The sequence below is a fragment of the Panthera pardus genome, unplaced genomic scaffold (genome assembly GCF_024362965.1).
Source record: "Panthera pardus isolate Hobbes unplaced genomic scaffold, ASM2436296v1 HiC_scaffold_13, whole genome shotgun sequence".
NCBI classification, from domain to species: domain Eukaryota; kingdom Metazoa; phylum Chordata; class Mammalia; order Carnivora; family Felidae; genus Panthera; species Panthera pardus.
In genome coordinates, this window is record NW_026526688.1 from 55,605,659 (window position 1) to 55,620,840 (window position 15,182).

General features: G+C 39.3%; 1 protein-coding gene across 3 annotated transcripts in view; it reads right to left on the minus strand.

Annotated features, from left to right (window-relative positions):
• The window catches only part of GALNTL6 (polypeptide N-acetylgalactosaminyltransferase like 6), a 1,197,302-nt gene that overhangs the window by 71,243 nt on the left and 1,110,877 nt on the right, over window positions 1-15,182 (minus strand). For all 3 annotated transcript variants that reach the window (XM_019440998.2, XM_019441000.2, XM_019440999.2), the window contains exon 10: window positions 5,364-5,585. In XM_019440998.2, the coding sequence (XP_019296543.1) occupies window positions 5,364-5,585 (222 nt within the window). The remainder of the gene's footprint in view (window positions 1-5,363; window positions 5,586-15,182) is intronic.

Genomic DNA, 15,182 nt, shown 5'->3' on the forward strand with positions numbered 1-15,182 from the left:
ATCTCAAGAAACAAGAAAAATCCCAAATACAAAATCTAACAGCACACCTAAAGGAAATAGAAGAAGAACAGCAAAGACAGCCTAAACCCAGCAGATGAAGAGAAATAATAAAGATCAGAGGAGAAATAAACAATATAGAATCTAAAAAACACAGTAGAGAAATCAATGAAATGAAGAGTTGTTTTTTTGAAAAAACAAACAAAATTGATAAACCTCTAGCCAGGCTTCTCAAAAAGAAAAGGGAGATGACCCAAATAGATAAAATCATGAATGAAAATAGAATTATTGCAACCAATCCCTCAGAAATATAAGCAATTATCAGGGAATACTATGAAAAATTATATGCCAACAAACTGGACAACCTGGAAGAAATGGACAAATTCCTAAGCACCCACACTCTTCCAAAACTCAAGCAGGAAGAAATAGAAAATTTGAACAGACCCATAAACAGTGAAGAAATTGAATCAGTTATCAAAAATCTCCCAAAAAATAAGCCAGGACCAGATGGCTTCCCTGGGGAATTCTACCAGACATTTAAAGCAGAGATAATACCTATCCTTCTCAAGCTGTTCCAAAAAATAGAAAGGGAAGGAAAACTTCCAGACTCATTCTATGAAGCCAGCATTACTTTGATTCCCAAGCCAGACAGAGACCTAGAAAAAAAAAAGAGAACTACAGGCCAATATCCCTGATGAATATGGATGCAAGAATTCTCAACAAGATACCAGCAAATCGAATTCAACAGCACATAAAAATAATTATTCACCATGATCAAGTGGGATTCATTCCTGGGATGCAGGGCTGGTTTAATATTCACAAATCAATCAATGTGATACATCACATTAATAAAAGAAAAGAACCATATGATCCTGTCAATCGATGCAGAAAAAGCATTTGACAAAATTTAGCATTCTTTTTTAATAAAAACCCTTAAGAAAGTTGGGATTGAAGAAACATACTTAAACATCATAAAAGCCACTTATGAAAAGCCCACAGCTAATATCATCCTCAATGGGGAAAAACTGAGAGCTTTCTCCCTGAGATCAGGAACATGACAGGGATGTCCACTCTCACTGCTGTTGTTTAACATAGTATTGGAATTCTAGCATCAGCAATCAGACAACAAAAGGAAATCAAAGGCATCAAAATTGGCAAAGATGAAGACAAGCTTTCACTTTTTGCAGATGACTTGATACTATATATGGAAAACCCAATAGACTCCACCAACAGTCTGCTAGAACTGATATGTGAATTCAGTAAAGTCACAGGATAAAAAATCAATGTACAGAGATCAGTTGCATTCTTATACACTAATAATGAAGCAACAGAAAGACAAATAAAGAAACTGATCCCATTCACAATTGCACCAAGAAGCATAAAATACCTAGGAATAAACCCAACCGAAGATGTAAAAGATCTGTACACTGAAAACTATAGAAAGCTTATGAAGGAAATTGAAGAAGATACAAAGAAATGGAAAAAAATATTCCATGCTCATGGATTGGAAGAATAAATATTGTTAAAATGTCAATACTACCCAAAGCTATCTACATATTCAATGCAATCCCAATCAAAATTGCACCAGCATTCTTCTCGAAGCTAGAACAAGCAATCCTAAAATTTGTATGGAACCACAAAAGACCCAGAATAGCAAAGGTAATATTGAAGAAGAAAACCAAAGCAGGAAGCATCACAATCCCAGACTTTAGCCACTACTACAAAGCTGTAATCATCAAGACAGCATGATATTGGCACAAAAACAGACACATAGACCAATGGAATAGAATAAAGATTCCAGAATTGGACCCACAAATGTATGGCCAACTAATCTTTGACAAAGTAGGAAAGAATATCCGATGGAAAAAAGACAGTCTCTTTAACAAATGGTGCTGGGAGAAATGGACAGCAACATGCAGAAGGATGAAACTAGACCACTTTCTTATACCATTCACAAAAATTAACTCAAAATGGATGAAGGACCTGAATGTGAGACAGGAAACCATCAAAACCCTAGAGGAGAAAGCAGGAGAAAACCTCTCTGACCTCAGCCGCAGCAATTTCTTACTTGACACATCTCCAAAGGCAAGGGAATTAAAAGCAAAAGTGAACTATTGGGACCTCATCAAGATAAAAAGCTTCTGCACTGCAAAGGCAACCGATGGAATGGGAAAAGATATTTGCAAATGACATATCAGACAAAGAGCTAGTATACAAAATCTATAAAGAACTCACCAAAGTCCACACCCGAAAAACAAATAATCCAGTGAAGAAATGGGGAGAAGACATGAATAGACACTTCTCTAAAGAAGACATCCAGATGGCCAACAGGCATATGAAAAGATGCTCAACATCACTTCTCATCAGGGAAATACAAATCAAAACCACACTCAGATACCACCTCACACCGGTCAGAGTGACTACAATGAACAAATCAGGAGACTATAGATGCTGGCGAGAATGTGGAGAAACAGGAACCCTCTTGCACTATTGGTGGGAAGCAAACTGGTGCAGCCGCTCTGGAAAACAGGGTGGAGGTTCCTCAAAAAATTACAAATAGACCTACCCTGTGACCCAGCAATAGCACTGGTAGGAATTTACCCAAGGGATACAAGAGTATTGATGCACAGGGCCACTTGTACCCCAATGTTTATAGCAGCACTCTCAACAATAGCCAAATTATGGAAAGAGCCTAAATGTTTATCAACTGATGAATGGATAAAGAAATTGTGGTTTATATACACAATGGAATACTACTTGGCAATGAGAAAGAATGAAATCTGGCCATTTGTAGCAACGTGGATGGAACTGGAGAGTGTTAAGCTAAGTGAAATAAGTTAGGCAGAGAAAGACAGATACCATATGTTTTCACTCCTATGTGGATTCTGAGAAACTCAACAGAAGACCAGCAGGGAGGGGATGAGGGAAAAAAAAAAGTTACAGAAAGGGAAGGAGGCAAACCATAAGAGACTCTTAAATACTGAGAACACAGTGAGGGTTGATGGGGGGTGGAGGGGAGGGGAAAGTGGGTGATGGGCATTGAGGAGGGCACCTGTTGGGATGAGCACCGGGTATTGTATGGAAACCAATTTGACAATACATTTCAGTAAAAAAGAAGTAAAATAAAATAAAATACACAGCTGATAGATATATAAAAAAAAAAAGAACATCAATGGAAGCTTTAAGTCTGTTTCCACACAAGGTATTTTATAGATACAGGTTATGATTTAGTCAGGTACTATGGGAAAATGTGATCTGTTGCAGTTTGAAGCAGTAACTGTGTAGGAATAAAAATATATGTTTCCACGTAAGATGGAAAAAAGCTTGATAAGATTTTACCTGGCTGCAAACCACACAATGATGCTTTGAGATCTTTAAGAGTATTTCTGAGTCACTAAGGCAAAATTGCATTTAAATTATCATGAGTAGGGGTGCTGGGTGACTCAGTCAGTTAAGCACCCAATCTTGATTTAGGCTCAGCTCATGATCTCAAGGTTTGTGGGTTCAAGCCCCCCATTACGCCCTGCACTGACAATGTGGAACCTGCCTTGGATTCTCTGTCTCCCTCTCTCTCCCTGCCGCTCCTGCACTCCCTCTCTGTCTCTCGCAGAATAAATAAATAAACTTAAAAAATTGTCATAGGTAGTAGAGGGAGGCAAACCATAAAAGGCTTTTAAATACAGGGAACAAACTAAGGGTTGCTGGAAGGAGGTGGGTGGGGGGATGGGCTAAATGGGTGATGGGCATTAAGGAGGCAAATTGTTGGGATGAGCACTGGGTGTTATATGTGAGAGGTGAATCACTGGGTTCTGCTCCTGAAACCAATACTCCACTGCATATTAACTATTTTGAATTAAAATAAATAAATTTTAAAAATTATTATAGGTAGTAGATATAACCTTAACCAAAAACACCTTACAAAGACACTCTCCTGCTTATCGAGTAACAAATTCCTGTATCATACAATGCGTTAGACTATGAAAGCTCTTTTGGGGGGGAGGTCTACTTTACATTTCCACTGCTATAAATTAAGCCCATGGTAGATAACTAAAACTAATAGGAGCAGACCATTATTACTAATATTCCAGGGAAGCTTTAAAGAAATGGTTAAGATGCAAAGTATTAGATCAGATTACTAACTGGCCCAAGCAGCTACTATTAGGACCAGGTGCACATTCAAAAACATTTGGAAATGGAACATGCATTGATGTCCTTGACCTTGACTCTCTGCTTCACGCCTGGGGCATCCCAGGCACAGGTAGAGAACATCTTTTTGGACCCTCTCAGTGAAACAAGCAGGTGCACGTGAAACCTTTTCCAAGGGGAGCTGGAAACCCAAGAACGCTGCCTCAGTATCCTGGCCTCTCCTGCCACGTTCTGTGTTCAGACTTCTGCAAAGCCACAGACACCAACCAGGCTAAGGCATGTCCACGCCCACAACGCAAAACCAAGGACAGTGATGAAGAGGCTCCTCCACAATGCACCATAGTCAACTCCTGGCTTCTGAAAGCCTTGAGAAGTAGGACGGCGCTAGCATCCAGCCCAGCCTGCAATTTCCCCCTCACAGCCTCCTGCTAAAAGCAGATTAAATTGCTAGGATAAATCCACCCTATCCAATTTTAGTCCTTGCTTTAGCATATGCTTTTCTATGAGGAAAAGGCTATAGTAACAGGATTGAATGGAACGGAACCCAGCACAATAGTCCTTTCTATGCCAAAAGATAGATCTTCTAAATTTGGGAACCGGGACTATTCAGTTCTTTCCATTTTAAAATCATGAAGTGAAATAAAAAAGAAACGTTCCGAGGTGGAAAGGTTAGTGCTTATTTAAGGAACCCATGTGGCTCCCGCGTGTGCCACAGTTCTGGGTGTTATGGAAATGCATTTCTTCACAATTCTGTACGGCACCTCTGGGTAGGAAAATAGTCAAGCCCCTCCATCACCTCATCCTTGCATATACAAATAGCAACAAGGCTACGCACGGTGGATGGTGAGGGATTCAATCGTGGAGAGCAGGTCACATTTATTTACACAATAGCACGATAGATATTTTCATTCTCTGCAAGCTCTTATGGAAATTTCACTAACCTGAAATAAAAATATTTTCCAGGTGTATTAAAAAAAATCCAACTGGGGAGTCAACAGCCGCCAACGGTTCTGGGTGGGACTATCAAGGCTGAGGGCAGAATACTCATCTTTGGCAACGTATGAAAAAATGCTGGACATTCATTTAGTGGAGATGATGTAAGCTAATCTTACTTGGCTGTAGAACAAAGGAGTGGGAGGTGTTGGCATTCTGTCCTGTCACCTGAGCGCAGGTGTGACGGACACAAGGAAGTAAGAGCAGGGTTCATGCAGCCTCCTCACCTCCCCCCAGGCGGCTGGTGGGGGCTCCACCGGAGGGTAGTACTTAGGCACATCCCAGGCCACTGCAGCCATGAACCACTTGAAGTCCTTGCACTTGAGCTGTTTGCGCAGCTCCTTCTGGGCGGAGATGTCCCCGGTGGACAGGTGCCTGTATTCTGGGCGCCGCTGGTAAATGTACTCAGCAAATTCATCCATCCAGGTCTCAGCCACACGCTTCAGGTTCTGTGCAGCAGAAAAGAATGTCATTTATTGACTTGTGCCCTCAGAGGGTGATTTTAGTCACACTGGAAATTGAAAAAAGGAAAAAAGAATAGACAACCTCAGACAGCGCTGGTTGGAGGCTTATTAATAAGGGGAGTTTTTTTTTTGTAACTACAAGGGTGTGATACGATTAGTCTGAGGCCTTGCACGCATTTCTGTTTCTGGCATGGGGTTCAACTGCCAATTAGATAATTTGTCAGAGTCAGTAAAAATTCAGCTTAGAGTTATATCAACTTTCTCATCCCTCCTGTTATTTCATGATTATAAATTGTTTATTTTTCACACAGAACTAAAGGATTTGAAACTGGAGATAATGAAGTTCTTAGGCATCAAATTGCTTCAACCATTTCAAGGAACAGTTAGGATCCTGGAAAGAATGAGCACAAACAAGCTGTTATTCTTTTCTCCCAATTAAAGAGGCAACCCAGCATTACTAAATTCAAGACCTTGTGTTCTGATGATATTTTCTATGTATAATACAGATGCTAAGCGGAATTCAGTAATTTACTGCACAATGAAGCATAATGAAGCTAAGGGAAGCATCAAGTAGCCAGTCTTCTCTGCAGATGTTTCCATGGGTGAAGGAAGCAGGAGGCTGTTGGTAGGGAAAAAAGCATGCTCCTTAGGGGCGGGAGAACATGTGGGTTCAGGGGAGGAAGCTATTCAGTTTTGAGGTCAAGGAAGCAACTCATCCTCTCTAGGCCTCAGATTCCTCACCTGAGAATACACAACTAGTAAATATATACCTACATCGTGGGAGTGGTTGTAGGATTAAGCAAAGTAACACCCGTAAAGGGCTCTGAATAGTACCTGGCATGAGCTAGGTACTATGGATATTATTATTAATAATTGGAGAGCCTAATGTTGGGCTTGGCCACAGATGAACTGAATTGTTCCTGTGGTCTTTTTTCATGTTTATTTTTTGAGAGAGAGAGAGAGAGAGAGAGAGAGCGCATGTGAATGGGGGAGGGGCAGAGAGAGAGGAGGACAGAGGATCTGAAACTAGCTCTATGCTGACAGCACAGGGCCCGATGCTGGGCTCGAAATCATGAACCGTGAGATCATGCCCTGAGCTGAAGTCAGATGCTTTAACCAACTGAGCTGTCCAGGCACTCTTGTTCCTGTGGTCTTTAGCTAAGATGAGATGTTCTCTGACATCTCTTCAAGCTTTAATGCTACGCTAGTGAGAGTGCATTATCTAGAAGGTCTGAGTTCTGATACCCCCAGCTTGTAGCATCGTTTCATAGCTGTGTCCTTTAAGCTCTGGTTCTCGTTTGGCGTTCCAATTTCTTATTTCAAGTGCCCAGGGGCTGGAAAGAACCCTTTCCGGTTTCTCATTTGTGCTTAGAAGATAAAGTGGGCAGAATGGCTGGAAACTTTAATAAGATTCAGGCATAAGTGACTGAAGTAAAAACTAGCGATATCTAGGAAAATCATTTTATCTTTTTTTTCTAAAGATTTTATTTATTAATTTAATTTTAGAGATAGAGTGAGTGGGGGAGAGGGGCGGAGGGAGAGAGAGAGAGAGAAAATCTTTTTTTTTTTTTTAAGAAAAGTTTATTTATTTTTGAGAGAGAGAGAGAGAGAGAGAGGGAGGGAACATTCAACTGATTGAGCAGGTGAGGGGCAGAGAGAGAGGGAGATGGAATTCCAAGCAAGCTCCAAGCTGTCAGCACAGAGCCTGATGTGGGGCTCGAACCCACAAACCATGAGATCATGACCTGAGCCAAAATCAAGAGTCAGATGCTTAACCGACTGAGCCACCAAGATGCCGCTGAAAATTATTTTCTATTAAAAATTGCTACAGAATCGTAATTAAGGCCTGGAACTATGCCCAGAGGTCTGCTGGGAGTCAGAATCTCCAAATATCTTAGTCCTAGTTAGATTGCACCCTTTTCTTGTTCTGTCCCACTCCCTCCACCTCCAGTGTTTCCGATGGACATTTCTTCCATCTGATCTTGTCCCCTATGTACCCCCCACCCCTCCGCTTGCTTCCACAGTCTTCTTTATTACTTTTGGTCCCTGGTGGGCATGAGGGTGGGCTCAGTTAATATAGCAAGATGCAGAAAAGAGACAGTGCCACAAAGTCTACTGTGATTTCTTGGTTGCCTCTGTGTTCCTTCCTTTCTAAGATTCCTGACATTGAGAGTACAAGAATTTTGGGGTTACCTGGGTCGGTCCAGTTGGTTAAGCATCTAACTCTTGATTTTGGCTCTGGTCGTGATCTCACCGTTTGTGGGACTGAGCCCTGCCTCGGGGTTGGGATACTCTCTGCCCCTCCCCCACTCATGCTTGCTCATGTGCTCTCTCTTTCTCTCTCAAAATAAATAAATAAACTTCAAAGAAAATTAAAAAAAAAAAGAGAATGTAAGAATTTTTTCTGACATTATTTTTGGCCATCATTGTGCTGTCTGACATCTCATTGGCATTGCTTCACTCATGACACTTTCCACCCTGATTCCTGTTTACCTCAACAGATGATCAGAGTCAACATTGTTTTGCAATATTCTAGCCCTTTTCACAGATTCTGAACTGCCTGATTTGTTTGGGGAAAGACAAGGAAACAGGTGGTGTTTGAGGATCCTGCTCTGTGATGGCCTCAGGTACTACACTTATCTGTAATATTTAAGTAGGATTCTTCAGCATTATCTCACTATTTACCTTTCATTCTGATAAGTGTTCTGGATGAAACGCTTTGTATTTTCATCTGTCTTTGGACAGACAATTTTTATGATTAGCAAAAAGATTCAAAGATAGAATGGAAAAAAAATTAGTCACTAATATGAAAACTTTATTTATATTCAAATTAATTTTTAGGCTGCAGTTACAACCTTTCTCCTAAAATCCAATTATTTTTTTATTTTTATTTTTTTTATTTAAAATTTTTTTTTAATATTTATTTTTGAGACAGAGAGAGACAGAGAATGAGTGGGGGAGGGTCAGAGAGAGAGAGGGAGACACAGAATCTGAAACAGGTTCCAGGCTCTGAGCTGTCAGCACAGAGCCAGACACGGGGCTCGAACTCACAGACCGTGAGATCCTGACCTGAGCCGAAGTCTGAGGCTCAACTGACTGAGCCACCCAGGTGCCCCACCTAAAATCCAATTATTATATAAAGTAGAAATATTTAACTTCCACTACTTTATGCTTCTCTGATACATGAAAGTGAAAAAAGGCAGGGGTCTATAAAAAAGCAGAGGCAAAGAGGTAAATTCCCCAGGAATAATGAGAAAATGACTTTGTTAAGTAGAGACATGCCTTAAAAATTCTGATAGCTTTGTCATTAAGCAATCTATTTTGATTTGTGTAAATAAACACTTTGAGACTGTATTTTATATGAAGTTAGATATAGATCTGTTTTTTAATTAAAAAACTCAGCACTTTGAATGATTCCAAGCACATATGGGTACTCATCTGGGCATGCTAATTGTTGAATTAAAAAAAATATAGGGGTGCCTGGGTGGCTCAGTTGGTTAAGCGTCTGACTTCAGTTCAGGTCATGATCTCACAGTTCATGAATTCAAACCCTACGTTGGGCTCTGTGCTGACAGCTTGGAACCTGGAGCCTGCTTTGGATTCTGTGTCTCCCTCTTTCCCTGCCCCTTGCCCGTTCACACTTTGTCTCTCTCTCTCTCTCTCTCTGTCTCTCTCTCTCAAAAATAAATGTTAAAAATATTAAAAAATATATTATAGAATGAAAGTGAACAAATTCATAGTTTGTGCATATATCCAATGGCAAAGGCACTGAAATAAGAACAATTTTTTAAAAAGTGCTCATGCTAAATGGTAGATATTTGTTGCTTTGGATTTTTGAAATAAAAATAGGAATTATTATAAAACTCAAAAAGGAGCTGATTAGTTCAGATGCTTTCTTTAGAAATGGCTCAAAGTGCCATGATAAATGTTAGCCTGGATAAGCATCATCAATAAGTAAACAGGGCAGGAGATAGCTTGCTAGTAAATTGTCAACAACTTTAGGGAAACTAAGCAGTATAGTTAACCAGGGAATCAGCCAGGTAGCTTTTGCATTATCATGTCCTTTTCAAATTGAAATAAACTTGGTTGCAAGGTTAGGTTTGCTGATTTCCCAAACACTCTAAAGGAAGCAGCAGGATCATGAATGTATTCCAGGGATAATGTCAAATCATCTATTCCTTTTTTTGTAGCTTTCCAGGAGACAGGAAGAGAAACAGCATGATAATTGCAAAAACTATAATAGCTAGTTTCCCTCCAGCAATGAGTGTTACATAAACATTTAAACATAAATACAACATCTTGCCCATTCTCTAATGTTCCCAATGACTCATTAGACATCCTCGATTATAGATGCTCTGTTGTCTGAATTGAATTTCCTACCAGGAGGAAACTTTCTGAAGAGTCAATTATTATAGTCAAGGAATAGTCCTCATTCCCAAACAGTGCAGGTGACTGACCAAATAATATCATTCAGAAATCATTATTCTGGAAACAACAATACACTGTGTTAATTTGCAACTGTAATCATGACTCAGTACTTAATCTTGGGGAAAACATTAGAACCACAGCTGAGAAATATTATAAGCAGTTGCAGGAAGAGTTTCATTGGTCTTTTATAGATTGTAGAATAAACTCACCCATTCCAGAAAATAAAATAATCGTATACACATTGAACTATTTACATAGGAGCACATACACGCATATTCAGATACATGAAGGTAATGGGATAGGAGGAAAACAATATTTCTCACTTACACATTCATAGCTGTGTACGCATGTACAGGATCATGTAATTGAGACATCTGATAACATCTCTTCCCAGAGATGGTAACAAAGATAAAAATAAATCAATATGAGTTGGCTCATCTCTTTCTAAGATTGAGTGGACATCGGCAAAGATGTTAAAATGTCCAAAAAATAGGGGCGCCTGAGTGGCTCAGTTGGTTAAGCTTCCAACTTTGACTCAGGTCATGATCTCACGGTCCATGAGTTCTAGCACGGCATTGGGCTCTGTGCTGACAGCTGAGAGCCGGGAGCTTGCTTTGGATTCTGTTTCCCTCTCTCTCTGCTCCCCCCCTGCTTGTGTTCTGTCTCTCTTGCTTTCAAAAATAAGTAAACATAAAAAAAATTGTTTTTTAAATGTCCAAAAAAAGTTATCAAGATGAAGGAATGGACACTGGAAGATCTATACATGCAATCATTTACTCCCAAAGTATCTGAAGTTGTATCTATAAAGGTTGTCTTATACACATGGAGACAGGTATTAGCTGGGATTCCTGTTATTTGAGATTTAAATAAAATTGCTTCAATCACAATTTTCACAGTCCTTTTTTTCCTGAAGATTTATGTAGATTCCCAGGAGATTGTGTTCACACATTCATCCTTCACTTTGATTTCCTGTTGGGGGACCTTCCCTTCCTACTGGTGTCTTGCCCCAGGCTTGTTCGCTATTGTGTCATGCAGAGCATTGAGTGGGGGGGTGCTTCTCCTCACCTCTCAAACACTTTGCAAGTAGATCACTAAGGCTTAGACTTTGACATTTCAGGGCAGTGGCAGAGCCTTAGATGACAAAGCATAGCAGATGATGTAAGATGGAATATTTGACTTTTTCAGCTTCTTTGGAGGTATAGAAAATTTCTCCTTGGCCAAAGTTTCTTCTCTCTGTCTTTTGACCCCCTGCCATGGTGCTGTCCTCAAAATTTCCCCTTATGGTATCCTTAGTAGGACTGCACCAGAATACCATAATTTCTTCTCTATTTCATGCAGAGTAATTCAGCTTTCTCGTTGTCTGTCCCAGCTTATCCTGGCCAAACTCTGAGGCCTACCCTTCCATAGCCACAATGTTTTTTCCAGGTGTTTTACTAAGCAAAGATAACTCACCTGAAAGAAATTCAACAGCTGGTTCTTGAGGTACGCCCCACTGAACATTTTGTTACAAAAGGGTTGCTCACTGTTAAAGACATTCTCCATGAGGTCCCTAAGAGTCCTGTTTAATTTTATTCTTCTACATGAAGCCTCTGCCTAAGAGATCTGCTCTGTTCATCGACACTTAAAAAAAATTCAGCCAGTCTCTGGCTTTGTCCATAAGATTTCCCTTGCTTCAATGCCCTTCTCCCTCTTATTTGTCTGATCTCACCCATTCAGAAACTCACTTTTTATTCCTCCCAGTTGGAGATGCCAGATAACTATGTGTGGGGCACATAGTTAAATTTGAATTTCAGGTAAAGAACAAATCATTTAAAAACATAAGTACAATTCACAATTGTATAGTGCTTGTATTAATATTCTATAACAGCAAATGAAATTAAAATAAATCAAACTAAATTAAACCAGGAGGCCACTAGACTGAGGTGGCCTACCTACGCAAACCAAAATCCAAGCCTGTAAACGTCTCAAGGTTATGAAATCGAAACACTAGGTGCAACCAATCGCAAATAGACTGCTAGGCTTGAAGCTATAGCCAATCATTTAATTTCCTTTCTTTGCTTCTGCATTTCTCCAAGTCTTTCCCCTTAACCACTTGCAGTTTGGCATTGCCCAATTCAAATTGGCTTTCACTCAAATAAACCCTTAAAATGTTAATATGCTTCAGTTTATCTTTTAACGCATGGGACATAATTATACTAAAAAGTTATTTTTCTGAAATTCAAATGTAACTGGGAGCCCTTTATTTTTATTTGCCCAATCTGGCAACCTTACTGCCGACATATATAATATGCATGTGATATGTGCTCCATGAATGTTTCTTTTTTTCTTTTAATTCATTTAGTGACTGTATATTCAGAATCTGGTATATCTTGATGCTATTGCCAATACATAGTGAATGTTTTGCTTCTGTGGAAATTATTGCAGGGAAGTTTCAGGCTCTCTGCAGAGAAGCCTGCGATCACACACCATTGATCTAAATATGCTTCCCATTCCCACTGCTTTTCTGTTTCTAACACGTGGGATCTTGCTGGCTTTCTATCTGTGAAGCAAGCAGGGAAATAGCCACATAGTTTAAGGTAACAGCAGTGCTAATCGGAAGCTAGAGGGGAGGGCTCAGCATGGTTAGAATGGACAATTTAGGGTTTACTGTTAACCTTAATCTGAAAATAAGTAGGTGAAGGCCTTCTGTCTCTACACATCTGGGCTGAGTTCCAGCCAGGCTCTGAGTGTGGACAAGAGAGACTGGAGGAGAAGGCGCAATCCCACTCAAGGTGAATCCGGGAGGTTTTCACCTGCTGGTGTTTCACTCATCCTGGAAGACACGTAACAGTTGGAGAAGGACAGCAACTGGAGCTGAACAATACATTTATTTTTCCATGTAGAAAGCAAATGAAGATTTTTCTATTTCTCTGTTTTTAAGAGCTGCAGGCTTCATAATTCTTGAATGATAAATGAAATAAAAGCTGTTATTCTGAGCACCTTCTACATACAGGACATTGATAGCCTCATCTATTTTTATGTCACCCCAGTGGTTTCTTGTGTGTTACAACATGCTCCTCTATCCAAACCAAACTGGTATTAATCTCTCCCTTCTCTGTATTGCCCAAATATTTATTAACACACTTGACACATTCAGCCTTATATTACAGGTCTTTAGAATTCAAGTCTTGTTTTCTTTGCACTACCCAACACTAAATCTTTCCTTAATTCTAATACTCATCAGGTCTTTGAATTGATATTTTACCAGGACCATTAAATCACATTCTATCTCAGTTTATAAGAACAGATTTCCATCTCTGACTGATCATCTGTATTGTGTAACATGAACAAAATAGATAGTTCCATTATACCTGCTGATTCATGAAACTGCATAAATCTATCCACTAATTATTTTTTTGCCAGCACCATGTTAGAACCTGCTGTTTAATTGTCCTAAAAACACAATCCCTATTCAGTTTCTCAGCGTATTATTGGGGAGTTGATTGTCTGGTCATGAGGCTGTCCCATGCATGTGTATTATCTGGGCCACCTCACCTCAGTAGTGTGTTTCTATTCTTTGTGCAGAGTGCAATCAGTACAAATGCACTGGCCTGACCCCAATCCACATGCTGCGCTTGTGTCAATATTAAGCTATTGTATTATGATGAGTTTATACTAGATTTCTTTCTTTAGCTTTTGTGTGTGTGTGTGTCTCTGTGTGTGTACCCCTCAGAAACTGCTGGTAGCTAGCAAAGCCAATCTCACACAGAAACAGTTTATTTGTCGCAGTCATTCCTCCTGGCAAGGAATTGCATCACTAGCCCATGGCTTGAAAAATACTGCCTTGATTCAAATGCATTTCTTTTCTCCACTTTGATGCTTAAGAGTACTTTAGTAGCTCTGGAGTCCCACCCCAAAGCCCTTTTATCATTGATAAAGTGATAATGTCATCATGGATACAGCTCAAAAGAGAATCTATTTAAGAGAGCCTCAACCTCACTACAATTATTCAGCCAAGCTCTACTTTCTCTCTGATCTAAAGACTTCTTTGAAGTCAGTGGGAAGCCTTCAGCATAAGGAGAGGAAGGCTAATCCAGTACTAAAAAGGGAGTCTTCTCTGACAGGCTGTTTCCTCTCTCTTCTTCCCCAAGGCTGTGTGAGCTGTTTGTAAGTGGTTACCTGCTCTTAGCTGTTTTGATATAATTTAATTGTATCTCTAGTCTATTTTTTGGCTGGATATTTTAGATATCTACGGTAGTGTTTCTGATAACATTTGATGTAGCCTTTAGATATGGGGCAAACAAAAAAACAACTCCCCAAATTATTTAACAAATAGCTTATTAAAAAATGCATGTAAGCCTAAGTTAAAAAACAGCCTTAGTGAGGAATAATTGATATACAATAAACTGCTGATGTTTAAAGTGTACAACTTGGCACATTTTGATACATATTGGTGAAATATATACACACACACACACATACACACATACACACATGTATAAAACCATCATCTCAATCAAGATAATGAATATATCCATCACCTCCGAATGCTTTCATATGCCTCTTTGAAATCCCTCCCTCTGTTTCCTTTCTTAGGCACCTCTACCATCATCCCCAGGCAACTACTGATCTATTTTCTTTTAACTTATTAAGACTTAATTTTTTTTAGGGCAGTTCTAGGATCACAGCGAAATTGAGGGGCGGATCAAAGAATTGGCATTTACTCCCTGCCCCCACAAATGCATAGTCTCTCCCACTACCAAAATCCTCCACACGAGTGGTTTATTTGTCGTAAGTGATGAGCCTACATTAACACACCATCACCCAGGTGCATCGTTTACACTAGGGTTCACTCTTGATGTTGTACACTGATCTACTTTTTGTCACCATAATTTAGTTTGTATTTTCTAAAACTTTATTTTTATTCATCTTTTCTTTTTTCTTTTTCTTTTTTTGTATTTTCTAGAATTTTAAATAAATAGAATCATAAAATATGTGTTTTTTGGTCTGATTTCTTTTACTAAGCATCATTATTTTTAAGGTTATCCATGTAGTTGCATGCATTTCTTTTTATTAGAGTGCAGTATGTGGATACACTACAATTTTTTTAATTTTAAGTTTTTATTTAAATTTTAATTAGTTAACATATATGATAAAATTAGTTTCAGGTGTAGA